Below are 19,896 nucleotides of genomic sequence, written 5' to 3' on the forward strand. Positions count from 1 at the left end.
GGCAACTTTTACTAACGCGTTAATGTTAATTAAATGTTAGAAATCTCGCGTTAATCAAATTAACATTTAACATTTATTATTAACATTTAACATTAAAATTTATTCACATTAATCCCTGCTTTTAGCACAGTGTAATAGAATTCACATACATCACTTAATTGTTCTGTCACCTCCAATTAAAGTGATGTTCAAAGTGTATGCTATGAGACATGCAACGGTCACTGATTGTATGCCACTGAATGTGAATGTAGCCTATACCAACATAACGGTATGATTCGCATCGTCCGCAGTGCCTGCGCCACAATGAGTGTCTATTTGAGTTACATGGGTTTTGAAAACAAAAAAACACCTTTAGTGCTCTAATGTGTAAATTTTTTCGGGGACACCCTGTATTTGAGGAAATGTCTTCCTCTCTTAGTAAGCCCAATATTCCTAGCCACATGTAACCAGAAATAAAACGTGCACATATTTTCCACAATAGGATTTTAATGACAAATGTATTCTAGCAGGGTGCCAGGGAACAACAGGAGGCCCCCAGTCCATCCCACCCGAGCAGGAAGAGGACCCCCAGCCGAGCGGATCCAGCGTCACTGTCACCTGCCCCCCTTCTCCACCGCCTGCCCCTGTCGCCGGGTATACAGGCCGGGTGCTGACGCGCGCGGTCCTTGAGTCCCAGGGGGAAATTTTAAAGGGGATAGAGGCGATTAATGACAACCTCGAGGGAATCCTCGAGGAATTGAAGGAACTGAATAACACATTAAAAGAATATCTTAAAAAATGAATGGTGTCCCATGTCCCATCTGTCCTTACCTTTTCACATTGTGGCTATTAAGCACTGCCGGGTTTGTATGCCATGTCGCTGTGGCACCTCGTTGTGAGGCCCAGGGACTGGGTCCTCCGGCAGGTCTAGCTCCATTATTGGCACGCCGTGCCGCTGCGCCACATTGTGTAACACGCCACACACCGCGGTTGTGTCTGATTTGTATGCACTTGGAAATCGTTTCATATATTGATCTTGGCAATTATGTGATAAGGCTATCTCACGCAACATCAACTAATAATATTTCAGTCTGACACCTCGCGGCAAATGCGCGAGGAAGATCTATTAAGCTAGCTACAATGCATGGTCCTGCATGTGCATTCTTTAATTTAATTAATTAACCAATAGTCAATGGGAATAATATCGAAATGATATTGCTGGGGTTTCTCATTTCCCGTAATTACAATATGGAAGGGATGGTTGATGGATCTGTTGGCATTTACCCAACAGTCTCGCATTATGTGTCTCGACAATGTCGTATGACTGACATACATTTCAATTCACGCATCCTGATGTTCCAATGCATTTTTGGATGCCTCTTATCGCCATGTCATGACTCTTGACCGAGTAGGCCTAAATGTAGTTGCGTTGCTCTGCCTCTAAGTGTCGCCAAGTACCAAGATGCACCAGAAATGTGCGTACGCCAGCCATGAGGTTTGCGTAGAGTACCGCACTTTTCCACGCCAAGTCAATCTTTGTACATACGAATGTTTGCGCAGAAAGTGACGTACGTAGCTTTTTTGTGCGTACGCAAGCTTTGTACATGAGGCCCCTGGTGACTTGTCCCGGGTGTACCCTGCCTCTTGCCCGTAGTCAGCTGGGATAGGCTCCTGTGACCCTGTATAGGATAAGCTGCTACAGATAATGGATGGATCACTGGATCTGTGAATAAAGGGCTTTGGGGTTAAGGCTAATGCAGACTGATTTTTAGTATTTTATGTTGCATTTACCAAGTGAGCAGCTAGCTATAGCAAGCAAGTACAATTTTAGCTGATAACGTTCATATAGAAATTCCAGTAATGAAATGGACAACTGGCATATGAAATGAACAAAATCTGGCTAAAAAGACTGTTAGATAGCTTGACTTACGATGTAAAGGGAATAATGCCATTGTCACTTTTAAGATCATAAATTTGTTTCCCTTTTTGATCAACTAATGTTACTAACCAAGCATGCAGCTCATTCCATCCAAATGTTCGTAATACATACATATGGTTCTCAAAACATGCTGTGTAAGTACAATTATATGACAGATTCTGAATTATGTACCTTGTGGATAGTTTGGAGCCAAGGCCCTCTTCAAGCCATGATGCAGCCCGAGAGGAGGCCAGAGATATTCAAAAAGAAGAAGAGGCTAAGAATGACAGTGCAAGTAGTGACAGCAGCACAGATGAGGAGGAGGAAGCAGTGAAGAGCAAAGAATAAAGTGAGGCTGAGATCAGGGACATTTCAGTCACTGAGTCACATACACTGGTTTCAGAACTAGATGATCTGCTGTCAGTTGAGCCAGGCTTGTGGCCAGCAAAATTAAGTGACAGTGACAGGGCAACTATTGTTAGAAAATTGGCAACAAGGGAAGACAAAGAAATACCCAAAGATTCAGAGGGAAAGCCATTTCCAGACTACTTGAAATACCTCAAGGCATCAAACAGCAGAGAAAAGGTTAAAAGGGACTGGTTAGTTCATAGTGACAGTGCAAATGCTCTTTTTTGCATTCCTTGTGCTCTTTTTTCACATGGATTAAAAAGGCCTTCTCATAGCGCTCTGAATAGTGACCACGGGTACAAGATGTGTGATGTTAAGTGGTGCTTCATGTACATTGCTGGAGTGCACAGATTGATGCTGTTTAACATGTAGCAAAACCTGATGTCATTGAGACCCTTGGTTCCATCCTCAGCTCATGCAGTCTCACAAGTGAGGCTAGACCTGAAGCTGTTGGTCTAAGGAAGTACTTTATGTTGTTTGATGTCATTGTACTTCTGACCATTTGGATGAAAGTATTGCAATGTATTGATGACAGAAATGTGATGCTCTAGTCAGGGAAAATATCACTTGAGGTGGAGGCAGCCAATGTAAATGCACTCTAAGATGAGATGCAGGCTCTTAGAAATGGATGGGATTCTCTCCTCTCTGAGGCATCATTGATTGCTAATCAAATGGGGATTCCACCTCAGTTTTTAAAAGAACTCAGCCGTGAGAAGAAGAGGAAGAGGTTCCAGGATGAGACCTCAGAGGAAGCAGGTCAGGAAGACAGTGCAGAAACAACATTTCGAAATACTGTATTTTTCACTGCCCTGGAGCAGATAATAAGTGACTTGGACACTCGGTTCCAAACCATAGCAAATATTGTTGAAGAATTTGCAGCCACACATGAAGTTGGGCAGATAAGTGACAGTACTGTTTCTTCTCTGTGTTGGGCACTGATAATTAAGTGCGCAAGGGACCTCACACCTCAGTTTGAGAATGAAATCAGGCATCTTATTCAATATTTTCTGCTACTTTCCACTCTGACTGCACCTGTCTTTCTCTCCTAAATGCAATTTACAAATTGCAACTCCAGAGCATTTTTGGAGAGGGTTGCATTGCCCGTAGGATTTTTTGCACACTTCCATTTACTGTTGCTGGTAGAGAAAGGGTATTTAGTAAGCTGAAACTGATCAAGAGCTATCTGAGATCAACAATGGCTCAGGAGAGGCTGAATCATCTTGCAGTCCTTTCAATCAAAAGCAAGTTGGCTCTGCCACTTGACTTTAAAGACTTGATCAACGATTTTGCTACCAAGAAGGTTCAGTGTTTGTCTTTTGGAATTTGAATCCTTGGTGTTAAAAATATTCTCGCGCTTCTGTTTTCGATGCATCCATTTGCAGGCAGCATGGTATAACCAAATTGTTGATGTAAAATTTATGAGTGTGTTAAATAAATGTTCCCCTCTGTTGCACAACAAAGCACATAAGCCACTTTAAAAATGCATGTAGAGTATGTACAGTGGTTATCTAGCTCATTGTTGTTATTGTTCAAGTCTTTATTTAATAATTTATTTAATTTATATTTAATTTATTTAATCAGTTGATGAATGTTGAATTTTTCTTACTGGATTGTGGATTACTGTATTTCCATTTTTTTTTTTTTTTGTTTTTTCTATTAAATTGGAAAAGCCAAGAAAAAAAAAACCCGAATCATGTAATTTTCTTCAATGAATTAAATAATTATTCATCAACCTAGAAATGTAACTGCATATAATGAGTCAGTACATGAAGGAGACATCAGGATGAATTTGGAAATCTGTTTGAGACACCAAGGCCAGCCTACACGAAGTTTATACTTATCTACGAGCTCCAGCCTGGGGAGGTCTCGAACTAAAGACTGACACTGAGGGGTGAAAAGTAATATCAGGGTATGGACCTTGTGCGTGTGACGTCATGGTCACGTGATTATCTGTTTACACCGCCATATTGGGGATCACGCTTTCGCAAGTTTGATAGTGATACCCGCTGTCGCGATGTCTTCTTCTCAAGTCTGCCTCTCGACTTATGCTGAATCCCTGGATATCACAGCAAAAAATTGTTATAGAGATAAGATTGCTGCCTTAGGGGTCGACCCATGTATGATTAGTAAGAGCGAAACCAAATCTGCGCTTGATTGTTCAAGTAATGAGCTGCCAGACCTAAGTTACCCTGATGCATATCATTATCTAATCAACACGCCAGGGGGTTACAGTGGTCAGTCACTAAAAGCCTACAAGTCACTAGAAGCTTACAGATATTTCTCCTCAGGATGGGTACGGAACGTGCTAGTTCATTATGCGGGAAAAGCGTTTTGTTATTTCTTCACAGGTGCATACCATACATTGACTTTTCAGAATAGATCTTATTTGCATATCGCTATTATCGAATCATGTAGCATGATACTGTTTTTTTAATTAGTAGTAGTACTAACCATTATGTATAGATATTACTAGATCTACTACTAGTTTTAGTAGTGGCAATGTAGAATGCCACGAGTCAAGGGTTTAGGAAACATAAAAATTGAAAATGCACAAGCGTATCATGTTTATTACAAAAATGTATATTATTTACACGTTATACTGAAACAGTTAACGTCACAGTAACTCAGACTCCTGCAGTGAGATCTGCTCTCCCAGGAGAAACAGTCACCATCAACTGTAGAACCAGTCAGGCAGTGTATTATCACAGCTCAAATGACCACTACTTACACTGGTATCAGCAGAAACCTGGAGAAGCTCCGAAACTCCTGATTAAATTTGTAAACCAGCTACAGTCAGGTTTTCCATCTCGTTTCAGTGGCAGTGGATCTGGATCTGATTTCACTCTGACCATCAGTGGAGTCCAGACTGAAGATGCAGGAGATTATTACTGTCAGAGTGTACATTCCATCTCTGGTTACTGGTTCACACAGTGTTATAGAGTCGTACAAAAACCTCCCTCAGTCAGATTGTAGAGAGACTGCACTGCTGCAGCTGGGAGAGACTGCAGGTGCTGAGTTGGAGGATGTGATACGACACAATGACCCTCTGTGGAGGAGAGGAACCACACCACACTAACTCACAACTCACATTAGAAATCTCTCAATAATCATCACACCACACTGCACACAGTCCATCACATCCACTACTGTAAGATCAATAGTTTCCCAGGTCTCTCAGTCGTGGTGTTACCTGTCACACCTGAAACATCTTTAGAAAGAAAAACAGCTTTAGAGATAACAGATCCGTATCTGCACTGATGGCTGGTTGTGATATTGAATACGGGCTAAATCCAATTTTACTCCTCATCTCTGACTTGCTGTTACTATTATGAACCCATTAGAGATGAGCCTTATGACACTCACTGTGACACTCAGTGAGTCTCATTATATAAGCATAAATAAGACATACACACTCATTAAAATACACAAAGACATCAAGTTTAAATCAAGTGATTAATGTCTGTAATATTTCTTGCTGTTTGAGGAGCCATGTGTTTGATCAGTGTTCATGGTGTCCTGACATTGACTACCTCACAGGTTCCTAACCCTGGTTTACCCCTTGTCCACCCCAGGACCCCCTGTCTTGCACATTTCAGCACTTTCCCTGTTCCCAACACACCTCATTTAACATTTCCCCTAATTAAGAGTGCTTGCTGATTTGAGTGAGTGTGTTAGTGCAGGTAAAATAGTAAAATGTGCAGGACAGGGGACACTCCAGGACCAGGGACAGGAAGCTGTGGACATTCAAATAAACACTAATTCCATACTGATAGGGGCGTCATTAGAGGGGGGAAGTTAGGTCTATTCTTCGGGCCAAGCACTCTCTAGGGGCCCTCAGAGGACAATGTTAATATTATTATGTGCAAGTTAATTTAATAAAAATATATTTTTTTAAAATAATGTCTCTTAAAATGAGCAAATATAACAACCTTCTGGTTTGGTTTTCCATTTTCTGCAAAATTATTAGACTAGATAGTCTTTATATTTCACCCTGTCCATATTCATTACATGTTACAGTCTTGCGTAGGCAGAGCCAGAGCATGACACCACATTAGGTTTGTTGCTTTCAAATCAAGCACTAAAGTAAATTGCGCATGATATAAGAAGAATTGATGGTGAATCACCACTAGATTGAAACCATCATGAACATGTCGGGTTACTAGAAACCTAAAGAGAGGCAGCAAAAAGGTGAGAGAGAGAGAGAGAGAGAGAGAGAAATGACTGACAGTGAGACACCCAGTTTTCCTTGAAGAAAGGTAGCCGATATGTTTATTCACTCTTTTTCCTTTGGTGACTATTAACCTCACATGCTAATGTTAATGCTACAGAAGATTATTATTGTGGCTTAACCACTTTTTGGATGATCAAGCTAACAACTTAATTTCCAATGCAGTGTAGTTTTTCTTAAATATTTCATAGGTTACCTTTATTGCCACTGAAAATGAGATTGGTAATGAATGTAATTTTGTTCTGCAAAGAGCTCAGTGAATTTGACGGTCCACTATACAGCTAGTTAGACAAGACTATACATCTATACAGCTAACCCTAGACAAGATCGGTCCAGTTTTGGATGAAAAGCGGAATTCCAGACTGACCTATGTCAATGCACCCAACCCACTGAATGAAGCAACCATGAAAAAAGCTTGTGCCAATGCACAATGCATTCTCAGAGAGACACAGAAGGAGTTCTGGGACAACGTTTGTGAAAATGTTCAGAGTTGCAATGACTGTGGTGACATCGTGGTGTCCATGCGGCCCTGAAGTTTGTTCTAGGGCCATCACCTCGACTGACTGTGCCTTTGAAAGACTCCAATGGTAACATCTTGTTGGAGAAACCTGTTCAACTCAAACGCTGGGTTGATCACTTCAGCTCTGTCTACAGCAACCCTGTACCTTTTGATGAATCCACGCTGGACTGCGTAGAACAACTCCCGGAACTGACCTAACTTGATGAAGATCCCACCTTGCAAAAAATTGGAGCACCCTAAAGGACATGAAAAGAGGCAAGGCACCTGGGAGTGATGGTATACCTCCAGATCTTCTTAAACTTGACCTCCCTGTCTTGAAAGAATACCTGCTCGACCTGCTGTTATCATGCTGGCATGAAGGCCACGTCCCACAGGATCTCAAAGACGCAAAGCTGGTGACCCTGTTTAAGAGCAAGGGGTTTAGATAAGTCTGTGACAACTATAGAGCCATTACTTTGCTCAGTCTGGTCGGTAAACTCTTTGCCCGTATAATTCTGAAGAGATTACAGGTTCTTGCAGACAGAATTTATCCTGAATCCCAGTGCAGCTTCTGAAGGCATTGATCCACCATCGACATGGTCTTCACTCTCCATCTGCTTCAGGAGAAATGCATTGAGCAAAACAAACCTTTACTTGCTGTTTTCATAGACCTAACCAAAGCCTTCGACTCGGTCAGCCGTGAAGGCCTGTATCTGGTACTACACAAGTTAGGCTGTCCACCTAAATTCCTAGCTATCATCAAAGCATTTCATGATGGAATGTCTGCTTGTGTAGATTTTGATGGTAACCTATCAGAAGCCTTCACAGTGAATTACAGAGTTAAACAGGAATGCGAGATGGCGCCAACGCTGTTTGGCATCTTCTTATCCACCCTGATACATATTGCTTTTCCAAACCCTGAAGGCATCGCCCTCAGCACCAGGAGCGATGGCAAACTTTTCAATCTTGCATGCCTCAGGGCAAAGTCGAAAACCAGCACAGTCCCGATACGTGAACTAATGTTCGCTGACGATGCCATGTTTTGCTCTCTTATGTATAGATATTACTAGATCTAGTTTTAGTAATGGCAATGTAGAATGCCACGAGTCAAGGATTTAGGAAACATAAAAATTGAAAATGCACAAGCGTATCATGTTGATTACAAAAATGTATATTATTTACACGTTATACTGAAACAGTTAACGTTACGGGGTAGAAGCCACTTGCCTGACACAAAATGTTGGGCACACAAGCTCGAGTGTTCGCTTGGTTCCCAGTCAACACGTTTAACAGCAGCAATCCACTTCTTCCTCCGCTCTTGATCAGCGGGGAACCGGTAAAATGATAAACCCTCCGTGCTTTTTCTGTTTGAGCACCCAACTGCCACACAACAAGCCATTCTGACTGAAAATTTTAATCAATCTCCAAAAATTTCCGCATGTGAAGTGATCTGCGGCTTGATACCCAATATGGCGGATAAACAGACTTGACCTCTGACCTATGATGTTGGTGGACAAGGTCCATAAACAAGGTCTGTGTCTTCTGTGATCAATTCAGTAGAGGTGTTCAGATCCAGTGGGTCATTACTGGTGTCTGACAAACTCAGATTTTGTTGAATGAATAACTCGCTAACACTAATAATTAATTAAAAGCACTAATAACACTTCCCCTGGATAAACTAAGGGAAGTGATTTATTTATTTATTTATTTATTTATTTTTGCAGGGGTGGGTGAGGGGGGTGTTTATTATATGTTTTAAGAGGGCCCAAAATTTTGAGCAGCGCCCCGGCATAGTAAATTGTAACATGTCTTTTAGTGTCGGAAATTCACTACAAAAGTAATACTGATGATTTTTGTAACAGAATATTGATTTGAGTTCAGTCTGAGTAACATCCAGGTTTACAGCTGTGATTAATACAGTAGGTGTAACAGCATTTCCATAACCATCACACCAGTCCCCAATTCACCAATGAGTGAAAGTAACATGAAGCAATCCACTTACTCTCTTTTAAACATTAATGCTTTATAATTTAATTCACATCCTCACTGTCGATACTTTCTCTTGAATATTATCATTATTATTATTATTATTATTATTATTTATAATGAATATATATAATATTAAGATTATATATATTACGGTCCATAACAGATACTGAGACAGCTGCTTTGGTGATTTGTTTATGATGTTCATGAACAATAATGTGCAACAAAAGTGTTTCATGATTCAAAGGCTTTTATTAATAATTCAAAGCAGGACATTGCAGTGATACACACACTTAACACATATGTAAGTGATCATTAAGAAGAAGAGTTGAGTTAAACTGAGGAGTGTGTGAGCTCACATGTTAATAACACAAATGAAATGATGAAAGTGGGAGATTTGAGCAGTAAAGGCCACATGTAACACACAGTGAAGCAGTAGAAGGTGAGCTGAGTAAAGTGTGTGTGAGCTCACAGCTCTGAGCACTGCTCTGTGTTCACTCTGCCCACCACAGTAGGTTGGTTGTCTTTGGAGGCCTCACAGGTCACCACCTTGTTCCTCCACTGCTCCGGGTGGAGGCTCAGCGTGCTGCTCCAGCTGTAGAGGCCATCCGCGTGCAGAACGGCGGTGCTGCGGCTCTCCCCCGAGCTCCAGCTGCTCCCATCAACCTTCCAGCTCAGTGTCCAGTCCGAGGGGAAGCCCTTGTCGGCCACACACATGAGTGTGACCTTCTCCTGCTGCAGCTCCACACTGGAGGGAGGCAACACCGTCACACTGGGCTGAGTGACACCTACACACACACACACACACACACACACACACAGAGTTGAGACAGGAATGGACAGCTGTCAGTCACTCAGGCTTCGTTTCAGCTCACTGTGTGTTTCACTTCCCTTTATATCTTACAGAGCAGAACTGAGTTCAGTGGAGCATCACAAACGTTTCACACTCAATTCAAATATTTTTACATCTTAGATCTATAATCATTTATATTACAGTTATCCCTGGACAGGAAAATTTAATTATACTGAGTATTCAGGAATTAAAAACATTAAATTCATTTTATAAAATGAATAAGCCACATTTGAAATAGAGAATGTTTACCACTTAAGCAAATTCAGTTTTGGTTTCTACATTTAAATCTGTTCATAGACTCACAGTCTCTAAGATATTAAATGTCTTTAAAATCATTCAATAAAAAAAAAGTCACCTGTAATTTGCACAATGATATCGACTTTGCTTTTAGACTTAAATTATAATTAACCACAAGCGCTATAATCAAATACATTTAAACTTTAAATTATAATAAACAACCAGCAGTATAATAAAAAGACATTTTTCAAACTTCTAAAATAATGGAAATTTGAGAAACAAAAGGATGTTACACAAAAATCACATCTCACTGAGTGGATTTGGAGGAAAACTAAATGTAAAATATATTCTTTACACATTACAACATGAATCTGAACACACTCCATTTCAGTCATTAATCTGAACACACTCCATTTCAGTCATTAATCTGAACACACTCCATTTCAGTAATTAGTAAACAGGTTACTTACGGCCCACAGACAGTTTGGTTCCTCCACCAAAAGTGTACCACAGTGATACAAACAGGTTTAGCGGCCGTACAAAAACCCTGCTGCTCTAAACTCACTGCTCTCTCCATCCATTTAAACCTCTTATTACAAAACAGCTACAAAACACCAACTTCTGCTCACATCAGCTGATTAATACACTAACTCTCTGACTGCTTTACTACATTTTACTGTTTTTTTTTCTTTTTAAACACCAAGAGTGTCAATCTAAACTGAGGATGCAATTAGTGAGTGAGAAACACAAATAAATTACACAAAATAAAAGTTGAAATTTCACAAAATGTGGAATTGCAATTGCACAGGATTTACCCAGAATGCCTCATGGAGTAAAAATGCTGATGTTCTCATGAGAAATTTACAATATATGACTGAATGTGTGGAGCTAAAGTGGAAATAATTCCTCCACTGCTTCTGTAGACTGATCGAAAGTTATGATATGATATTTAAGTCCTACAATAATCTAAATATTAATTTACAGTCAAAAATATTAGTGTGTATTTACTCACTGCCAACATTGATGCTGCTTCTTCCACCATAAATCCACTACAGTGAGAAACTCATTAACATTCAGTACAAACACCATCCAGTGAAAGTTGAAGCTTCTCTCTCTAATTCACTTATTTATGCATCTTAGACCTCAAAGTGTTTTACAGAAAATCTCCATCTGACCCCACAAGTAAAATTCACACAATAACTCTGTAGTAGTGTGAGAATTACAGTAAGATTGGGGGAATGTGGTAAAGGTGTTTCCATACTTAGAGGACACTTTGCATTGGCAGCACATGCTTCAGTGCTCTGGGAGTGTTTATAGCGCTGTGACTTTAACACTTCATGACTGAGAGCTGCTGCTACAGCAACTTCACCCACAGCTACCATGACTTTGATCCCCGTCTTCATCTGGACACTGATCCTCTGGACTCAAGGTCAGACACGGCTTTGCCTTTTATATTTACAACAAACTGGTTCAGACAATAAATTTATTCAGGTTTGTCTCATGATATATTTTTTTTTTTCAGAATGCAGAGGTCAAGTCACAGTAACTCAGACTCCTGCAGTGAAATCTGCTCTTCCAGGAGAAACAGTCACCATCAAGTGTAGAACTAATCCCCAGGTGTACCAAGGTTGGGGTAATCAACCCTTACACTGGTATCAGCAGAAACCTGGAGAAGCTCCTAAACTCCTGATTAAACTTGCAAATCAGCGAGAGTCAGGTTTTCCAGCTCGTTTCAGTGGCAGTGGATCTGGATCTGATTTCACTCTGACCATCAGTGGAGTCCAGACTGAAGATGCAGGAGATTATTACTGTCAGAGTTTCCATTCCATCAGTAGCAACCTGTTCACACAGTGTTATAGAGTCGTACAAAAACCTCCCTCAGTCAGATTGTAGAGAGACTGCACTGCTGCAGCTGGGAGACACTGCAGGTGCTGAGTTGGAGGATGTGATACGACACAATGACCCTCTGTGGAGGAGAGGAACCACACCACACTAACTCACAACTCACATTAGAAATCTCTCAATAATCATCACACCACACTGCACACGGTCCATCACATCCACTACTGTAAGATCAATAGTTATGTATTTTTCGAGCTTATTTGTCAGAACTGAAAAAAAGGTGGAAAAATGTCTCTCTTTTTTCAGCCTCTATCACTAGTCCTGCCCCATTACAGTTTCTCTTTCTGACCAGATATCAGTTACTGTTATTATTCTGCTCTATGTCTTAGTTTCTATCTGTTGTCTTTTTCCTCTCTCTTTCCGGCACTCCTTCAATATGACCTTCTCCACATGCTTTCCAACACACCACAGTTTAAACATTCTGGACCTGGTCTTCAGCCATTCTTCCTGAGCTCTAGGTATCAGCGTTACCCCACTCTACTTTTCAGATCATTACTTTGTATCTTGCATGCTTGTTCTCCCTGCCCTACCTGCCAGTATCTATTTATACCTCTCCCTCACTACCTGAATCCTCCACACTTTCTCCTCATCACCATCGATGGCAGTTCATCAGCTGAAACTAAACCTCAGCAAGAATGAGCTGCTGCATCTCTCTGTTGCTGCATCCACATGTCAGGACTTTGTGATCTCCCTGAAGAATCCTTGGATCACAACATCTGACAAGACAGGAAACCTTGAGGTAGTTCTGGACAAACAACAACCCTTCTCTCCTCATATTCCTAACCTGATTCCGTTATGCAGGTTTTTCATTTCGATCAGGAAAATTTGGGTAGTTCTGTCCAATGAGGTCATTCAAGTGCTTGTTCAGTACTTTATTATCTTGACATTAGTCTACTGCATTCTACACAAGTTGAATCCACTTGTATTTGTACTTAGGACTGAAGAACAGCTCAGACCGTGGTAGCTCTGACTGGTGTATGGTCGATCTTCAGAGTCTCCGTGGACCAGCCAGAGCTTTTAAACTACTTTGGTTTGCTGAGAGAGCTCACTTCTCTTAATATCTCAGTTAGTCCATGTGGGAAAACCTAATGGCTACTGAGCTGACAGGTATACAGCCTCCTGACTCATTCAACAATGGATCTTTTGGATGGAAACTGCAAATTACCTCCATGTTTGTCAAGTTTCGTCAAACTCAATTTACTGAACTAACAACCACTATCTATACAGGACAAAACTTTCAGCACAATGGAAAAGACATTGCTGTTGTTTTTTCTCTCTTCATGCTGTTCTCCCTCACTCTCTCCTCCACATGACCAGCTTCTTCCAATCCTGATGATACCCTTGACCTGGAAGAAAATATGTATAAAATCTCAATAAATGTACATGTAAACAGGTATTGCCCTGTCATCAACAAGCACAAATAAATCATAAATATATTAACTTTTGCCATTATAGCACAAACTGAGAATATCAGAATGAACAGAAGTGACTATATTATGTTTCTTTCCCACTGGACTACACTGAGATTCCTAGCTTTATACACACTGAATAATGGAGAAGAGAAACCTTTTTTGTCACATATATATTACAGCACAGTGATAATTCTTTACTTCATGTGTCCCAGCTTGTTAGGAAGCTGGGGTCAGCCATGATACAGCGCCCCTAAAGCAGAGAGGGTTAAAGGCCTTAATCAAGGGTCACTTGGCAGTGCTGAGGCTCGATCCCCTGACCTTCTGCTCTGTTACTCAGAGCCTTCAAGTCAAGTCAAGTCAAGTCAAGTTTATTTGTATAGCACTTTTAACAATAAACATTGTCGCAAAGCAGCTTTACAGAATTTGAACGACTTAAAACATGAGCTAATTTATCCCTAATCTATCCCCAATGAGCAAGCCTATGGCGACGGTGGCAAGGAAAAACTCCCTCAGACAACATGAGGAAGAAACCTCGAGAGGAACCAGACTCAAAAGGGAACCCATCCTCATTTGGGCAACAACAGACAGCCTGACTATAATATTAACACTTTTAACATGAGGACAGTTTCGTTGATGTTATAAACTCTTCATTGATGGAAATTTGAGTGCAAAACTGTTCATGATAACTGCAGTCCTAAAGTGAGCAAGACAACTGTAGTCCTCAGCCATAAAAGCATGACTGTAAGAGTCCAGAGCATCCTCCAGGTGTAACCCTCAACTGTCCTCATGGGGCCGTCCTTCACAGGAGCGGTGCGATAAAACTCCGACCAGACACAGGGCACCAGGATGGATCAAGCAGGTCCGAGGGGCAGAAGAGGCCAGCATCTCAATCCCAGGACCAACATGTAACTCAGAGGGACAGATTGGGGGGGGGGGGGGGGGGGAGAGAGAAAGAAAACACATGTTGTTAGGTATGCCCTAAAAATGACAAGTATTAAATCTGTGTGGTAGGCTCGCAGCCTTAACCACTGAACCACTACTGCAACACAACAGAGAAATGAAGCAGTTTCAAAGTGCATTTCCTAACTAGATACAATAACAGTGATCCCTGAAAATACAGTATAGTAAAAAAAAAATACATGTACTGAATTTAGGTAAAATTATTCACCTTTTATTTTTACACACTTGTGCACATTTATATATGGAGACATTGTAACATTGATTAGCGACGGCCACATTCACTTCAGTAAGACGTAGCGCAATACACAGATTTCCCATCCAGTTAATTTCTTTTCTTTTTTTTTTAATCCCTGAATTCTAATTTGCTGTCTTATTGCTTTTATCCAAGGAGATATACATGAAAGTGTCTAAAGCATATCTTATGTTCCAGGAAGTTTGCATGATCAGGACGTTCAGGAGAAGAGACCGATCTCTCTCTCTCTCTCTCTCTCTCTCTCTCTCTGTCTGTACAATTGGAAGAGATTTTAGGTCTTGAATCAGACTCAGTGACTGCCTCAATATGTCATTCCCCCCATCAATCTGTCAACATTTTGTGTCTTTCAGTGTCTTCACTCCTGTCATGGTTTATGACTATTTTTATGTTTTCTCAGAGATCAGATTATTCTTCAGTTTATTTAAAATGTACTTGTTAGATTTTTCATGAGTTTAGGCAGATTCTTCCCAGTCAGAGAAATAAGAAGTAACAGTTCATTTGCATGAACAGCTCTGAGTCCCAGAATAGATCAACACTTTCAGCAGATGTTCATGGTTCTTCAGTCGAACTCACTCAAGCACAACACACAGCGCTGCACTCGACCTGCTGTTAAAGGTGCCGATCCAAATCACTGTCAAAGACACTTCACGACTGAAAAAGGAGACATGCTTTCCACATTTAAGCTTTATTTCAGGACAGCAACACCACTGACTCCACTTCAGTCTTCTAAATATGTTTTAAAGTGTACACTTCTATTCTAGTGGACTTTACAGCGGCTCTTTCAGAACGAGGTGATCTGAGTGGTGTTGTGGTGGGAGACGGTACAGCCGAACACCTCGGACTCTTCCCAGCGTTCTTTGAAGAGGGTCAGGGTGCTGAAGGGTCCTTCTGTTCTTCTGTGCTGGTCAGAACCCCTCATTCACCTCGACACCATCCATGGTGCAGCTCAGCAGCGCCCCCTGTGGAGAATAGGCTGAGAGCAGGCAGAGCAGCGAGGCCGATCCTTCAGAGAGCTGCAGAGAGGAGGGAGGGAGCAGAGACACGGAGGAGTTCACCACCGGACCACCTGGAGAACACACACACACACAGTCATTGTGGTTATATTTACAGAACACAATTGTCTGATTAAATGTTTTTTTCATTGGTTAGTTTTCTTTGTCACTCTGGTGTTTAAACTCAGTGATGATTCAGTAAACCTGCCTGACTCTGGAGCACAGTGTACTGTACACACTGCAGGAGACTGGAGGAGAAATAACACCAAATGATGGATTAGTGATGAGATTCATCTCTACAGTCAGAAAAAACAACAACATGAGACATAAAGATAGTAAGGAAAGAACTTTTTATTGCTGCTCACCTCTAAATCTCCTCTGTAGTCAGTCTGAATCCTGATGGAATTAAAGTGAAAGACTCAACTTCTGCCATTTCTCTACTACATTTATACACCTGTAATTTCCAGGAAATCTCTCATTTTGACTTTCTGATCAGTGAAAGTTTAAACTTCTCTCTCTCTCTCACTCACTTTTATGCATATTAGATCTACAGTGGTGCTTGAATGTTTGTGAACCCTTTAGAATTTTCTATATTTCTGCATAAATATGACCTGAAACATCATCAGATTTTCACACAAGTCCTAAAAGTAGATAAAGAGAACCCAGTTAAACAAATGAGACAAAAATATTATACTTGGTCATTTATTTATTGAGGAAAATGATCCAATATTACATATCTGTGAGTGGCAAAAGTATGTGAACCTCTAGGATTAGCAGTTAATTTGAAGGTGAGATTAGAGTCAGGTGTTTTCAATCAGTGGGATGATGATCAGGTGTGAGTGGGCACACGGTTTTATTTAAAGAACAGGGATCTATCAAAGTCTGATCTTCACAACACATTTGTGGAAGTGTATCATGGCACGAACAAAGGAGATTTCTGAGGACGTCATAATGCTCATCATTGTTGATGCTCATCAGGCTGAAGAAGGTTACAAAACCATCCAAACACACCTCATTTAACGCTTCAGCTAATTAACCATGATTGCTGAGTTGAGTGAGTGTGTTAGTGCAGGTAAAACATTAAAATGTGTAGGACAGGGGACACTCCTTACATCTAAAGTGCTAATGGTTAATGAACTTATGACTGATCAGGAGTTTAATGTACTGTGTTTAACTGAAACATGGATGAAGCCAAATGAATATAGAGCATTAAATGAAGCTAGTCCTCCTGGATACAGTTATATACACCTGCCTCGTCTAACTGGAAGAGGACGAGGTGGCGCAGTTATTTATAATGATTATCTAGGTGTAGCACACAAACCTGGTGATAAATTTAATACATTTGAAGTTCTTCATACTAATATAATGTATGCAAAATAAGTCTACCCAGTTAATTCCGTTACTTATTATTTACAGGCCCCTCGGGGCCATGTTCTGAGTTTCTTTCTGAATTTGCAGATTTTATGTCAGACCTGGTTATTTCCTTAGACAAAGCTTTAGCTGTCGGAGATTTTAATATTCACTTCAATAACCCAGAAGACCCTTTGAAAACAGCGTTTGTGTCCATTTTATATTCAGTAGGGGTTAATCAGAGTGTCATAGGACCGACCCATAAAGGTGGTCACACCCTCGAGCTAATACTAACATTCGGGCTAAACATAGAAAATATAGTCATACTTCCACAGTCTGAAGTTCTCAGATTATTATCTCATTCATATTATGTCTGAGTAATAATATATGCACCTCACCACGCTACTGTATTAAACGTACATTCACGTCAACTACTGCACAGAGCTTTATAAATGATCTCCCAGAGTTATCAACTTTGATTGGGTCACTGTCAGGCCCTGCAGAACTTGATCAGGCAACTGAATAACGTTCCGCTATACTTTAGATAATGTAGGTCCTCTTAAAAGGAAAATGATCAGAGAGAAAAAATTAGCACCCCGGTATAATGATGATGCTCTTTAAAACAGACCACTCAAAAATTGGAACGTAAATGGTGTCAAATAAAATTGGTAGCGTTCAAATTAGCTTGGAAGAAGAGCCTCCTGAAGTATAGAAAATCTCTTAGTGCTGCTAGATCAACATATCTCTCCTCCCAAATAGAAGATAACAAAAATAATCCTAGATTCCTATTTAATACTGTAGCAAAATTAACCAGGAATAAGTCCACTATAGACACATGCACACCTGTAGTATGTAGTCGCAACGACTTCATGATTTTTTTTATGAGAAAATTGAAAATATCCGACAAAAAATTCAAACTACTAATTTAAGGTCAGACCCTGTAGTTAACAATATAACTGTATCAGATCAGCAATTAGAATGTTTTACTCCCCTGAGAGAAATTGAATTACTTTCATTAATCTCCGCATCAAAATCCTCAACTTGTGTACTTGACCCATTACCTACACTTCTATTCAAACAGGTAATACCTGAAGTAATTGAACCACTTCTAAAAAGAATAAATTCTTCTCTTAGGATCAGTTATGTACCCAAATCCTTTAAACTAGCAGTTATCAAACCCCTGATTAAAAAACCTGACCTTGATCCCTGTCAGCTGTCCAATTATCGGCCAATATCAAACCTCCCCTTTATCTCCAAGATCCTTGAAAAAGCTGTGGCACAGCAGTTATGCTCATATTTGCATAGGAATAATATTCATGAAATGTATCAGTCAGGATTTAGACCTCATCATAGCACAGAGACAGCTCTGATTAAATTAATAAATGACCTACTGTTGGTGTCTGATCAGGGATGTGCCTTGCTGCTTGTGTTGCTTGACCTTAGTGCAGCATTTGATACCATTGATCATTCCATTCTTCTGGATAGACTAGAAAATGTTGTGGGAGTTAAGGGAACGGCCCTCTCCTGGCTCAGGTCTTATTTAACTGATCGCTATCAGTATGTTGATGTAAATGGTGATTTTTCTAGACATACTGAGGTAAAGTTTAGTGTTCCACAAGGTTCTGTCTTGGGTCCACTGCTTTTTTCTTTATATGTGTTACCTCTGGGTGATATTATTCTTAAAGATTGTATTAGTGTCCACTGTTATGCTGATGACACACAGTTGTATGTTTCTGCAAAACCAGATGAGAGACACCAGCTTCATAGAATTGAGGAATGTGTAAAAGACATTAGACACTGGATGCTTACGTATTAACTTCCTTCTGCTTACCTCTGACAAGACTGAAGTACTTGTACTAGGACCACATGCAGCTAGAAGTAAGTTTTCTGATTACCCAGTAACTCTGGATGGCCTTTCTGTTTCTTCACGTGCAGCAGTAAAAGACCTCAGGTGATTATTGACCCCAGTCTTTCATTCGAAACTCACATCTATAACATTACCCAGATAGTTTTCTTTCATCTCAGAAATATTGCTAAGATAAGAAATTTAATGTCACTACACGACACAGAAAAACTAGTTCATGCTTTTTTTTACCTCCAGGTTGGATTACTGTAATGCCTTACTGTCTGGATGTTCCAACAAGTGCATAAACAAGTTCCAGTAGGTTCAAAATGCAGCAGCAAGAGTCCTTCCAAGAACTAGAAAATATGACCACATCACCCCTGTCTTATCCACACTGCATTGGCTCCCAATCAAATTTCATATTGATTATAAAATACTACTATTGACCTTCAAAGCACTGAATGGTCTCGCACCACAGTACCTGAGCGAACTTCTGGTCCTTTATGACCCGCCACGCCTACTTAGATCAAAAGGTGCAGGCTATCTGCTGGTACCTCGTATAGTGAAGGCTACATCAGGGGGCAGAGACATTTCTTCCAAAGCCCCACGGTTATGGAACAGCTTTCCAAGTAGTGTTCGGGACTCAGACACAGTCTCAGTGTTTAAGTCTAGGCTGAAAACATATCTGTTTAGTCAAGCCTTTTGTTAATGGTGTTTATGAGGTAAAGGTGTAGATCAGGAGGGTCCTCAGCCATAGAGTGTTTTGGTAAACTGGGATGTATGGATGCTGTCAGTCCCCCACTCGCTTGCTCACTCGAGTTTGTTGATGATATAGTGGCTGGCTGCTTTATGTCCTGGGGCGCCCTCATGCCTGTGTTACCTTCTGGCTCTCCCCTTTTAGTTATGCTGTCATATTTAGTTTTGCCAGAGTCCCTGCTTGTACTCAGTGCAAAATGTATACTGTTCCTACTTATTCAGGTGACATTGGGTATACCTAACAACCTGTGTTTTCTCTCTTTTCCTCCCCCACCCCCAATCTGTCCCTCTGAGTTACATGTCAGTCCTGAGATTGAGAT

General features: G+C 40.6%; 1 gene segment (V, D, J or C); it reads right to left on the reverse strand.

The window, feature by feature from the left end:
• Positions 1-9,486: 9,486 nt before the first annotated feature.
• On the reverse strand, positions 9,487-15,921 carry LOC132870517 (Ig kappa-b4 chain C region-like). The segment is given in 4 exon segments: positions 9,487-9,806; positions 10,579-10,663; positions 15,559-15,701; positions 15,858-15,921. Coding segments are annotated over 4 exon segments (612 nt in total).
• Between the last annotated feature and the right edge of the window lie 3,975 nt (positions 15,922-19,896).

Source organism: Neoarius graeffei, chromosome 2 (genome assembly GCF_027579695.1).
Source record: "Neoarius graeffei isolate fNeoGra1 chromosome 2, fNeoGra1.pri, whole genome shotgun sequence".
Classification (NCBI taxonomy): Eukaryota; Metazoa; Chordata; class Actinopteri; order Siluriformes; family Ariidae; genus Neoarius; species Neoarius graeffei.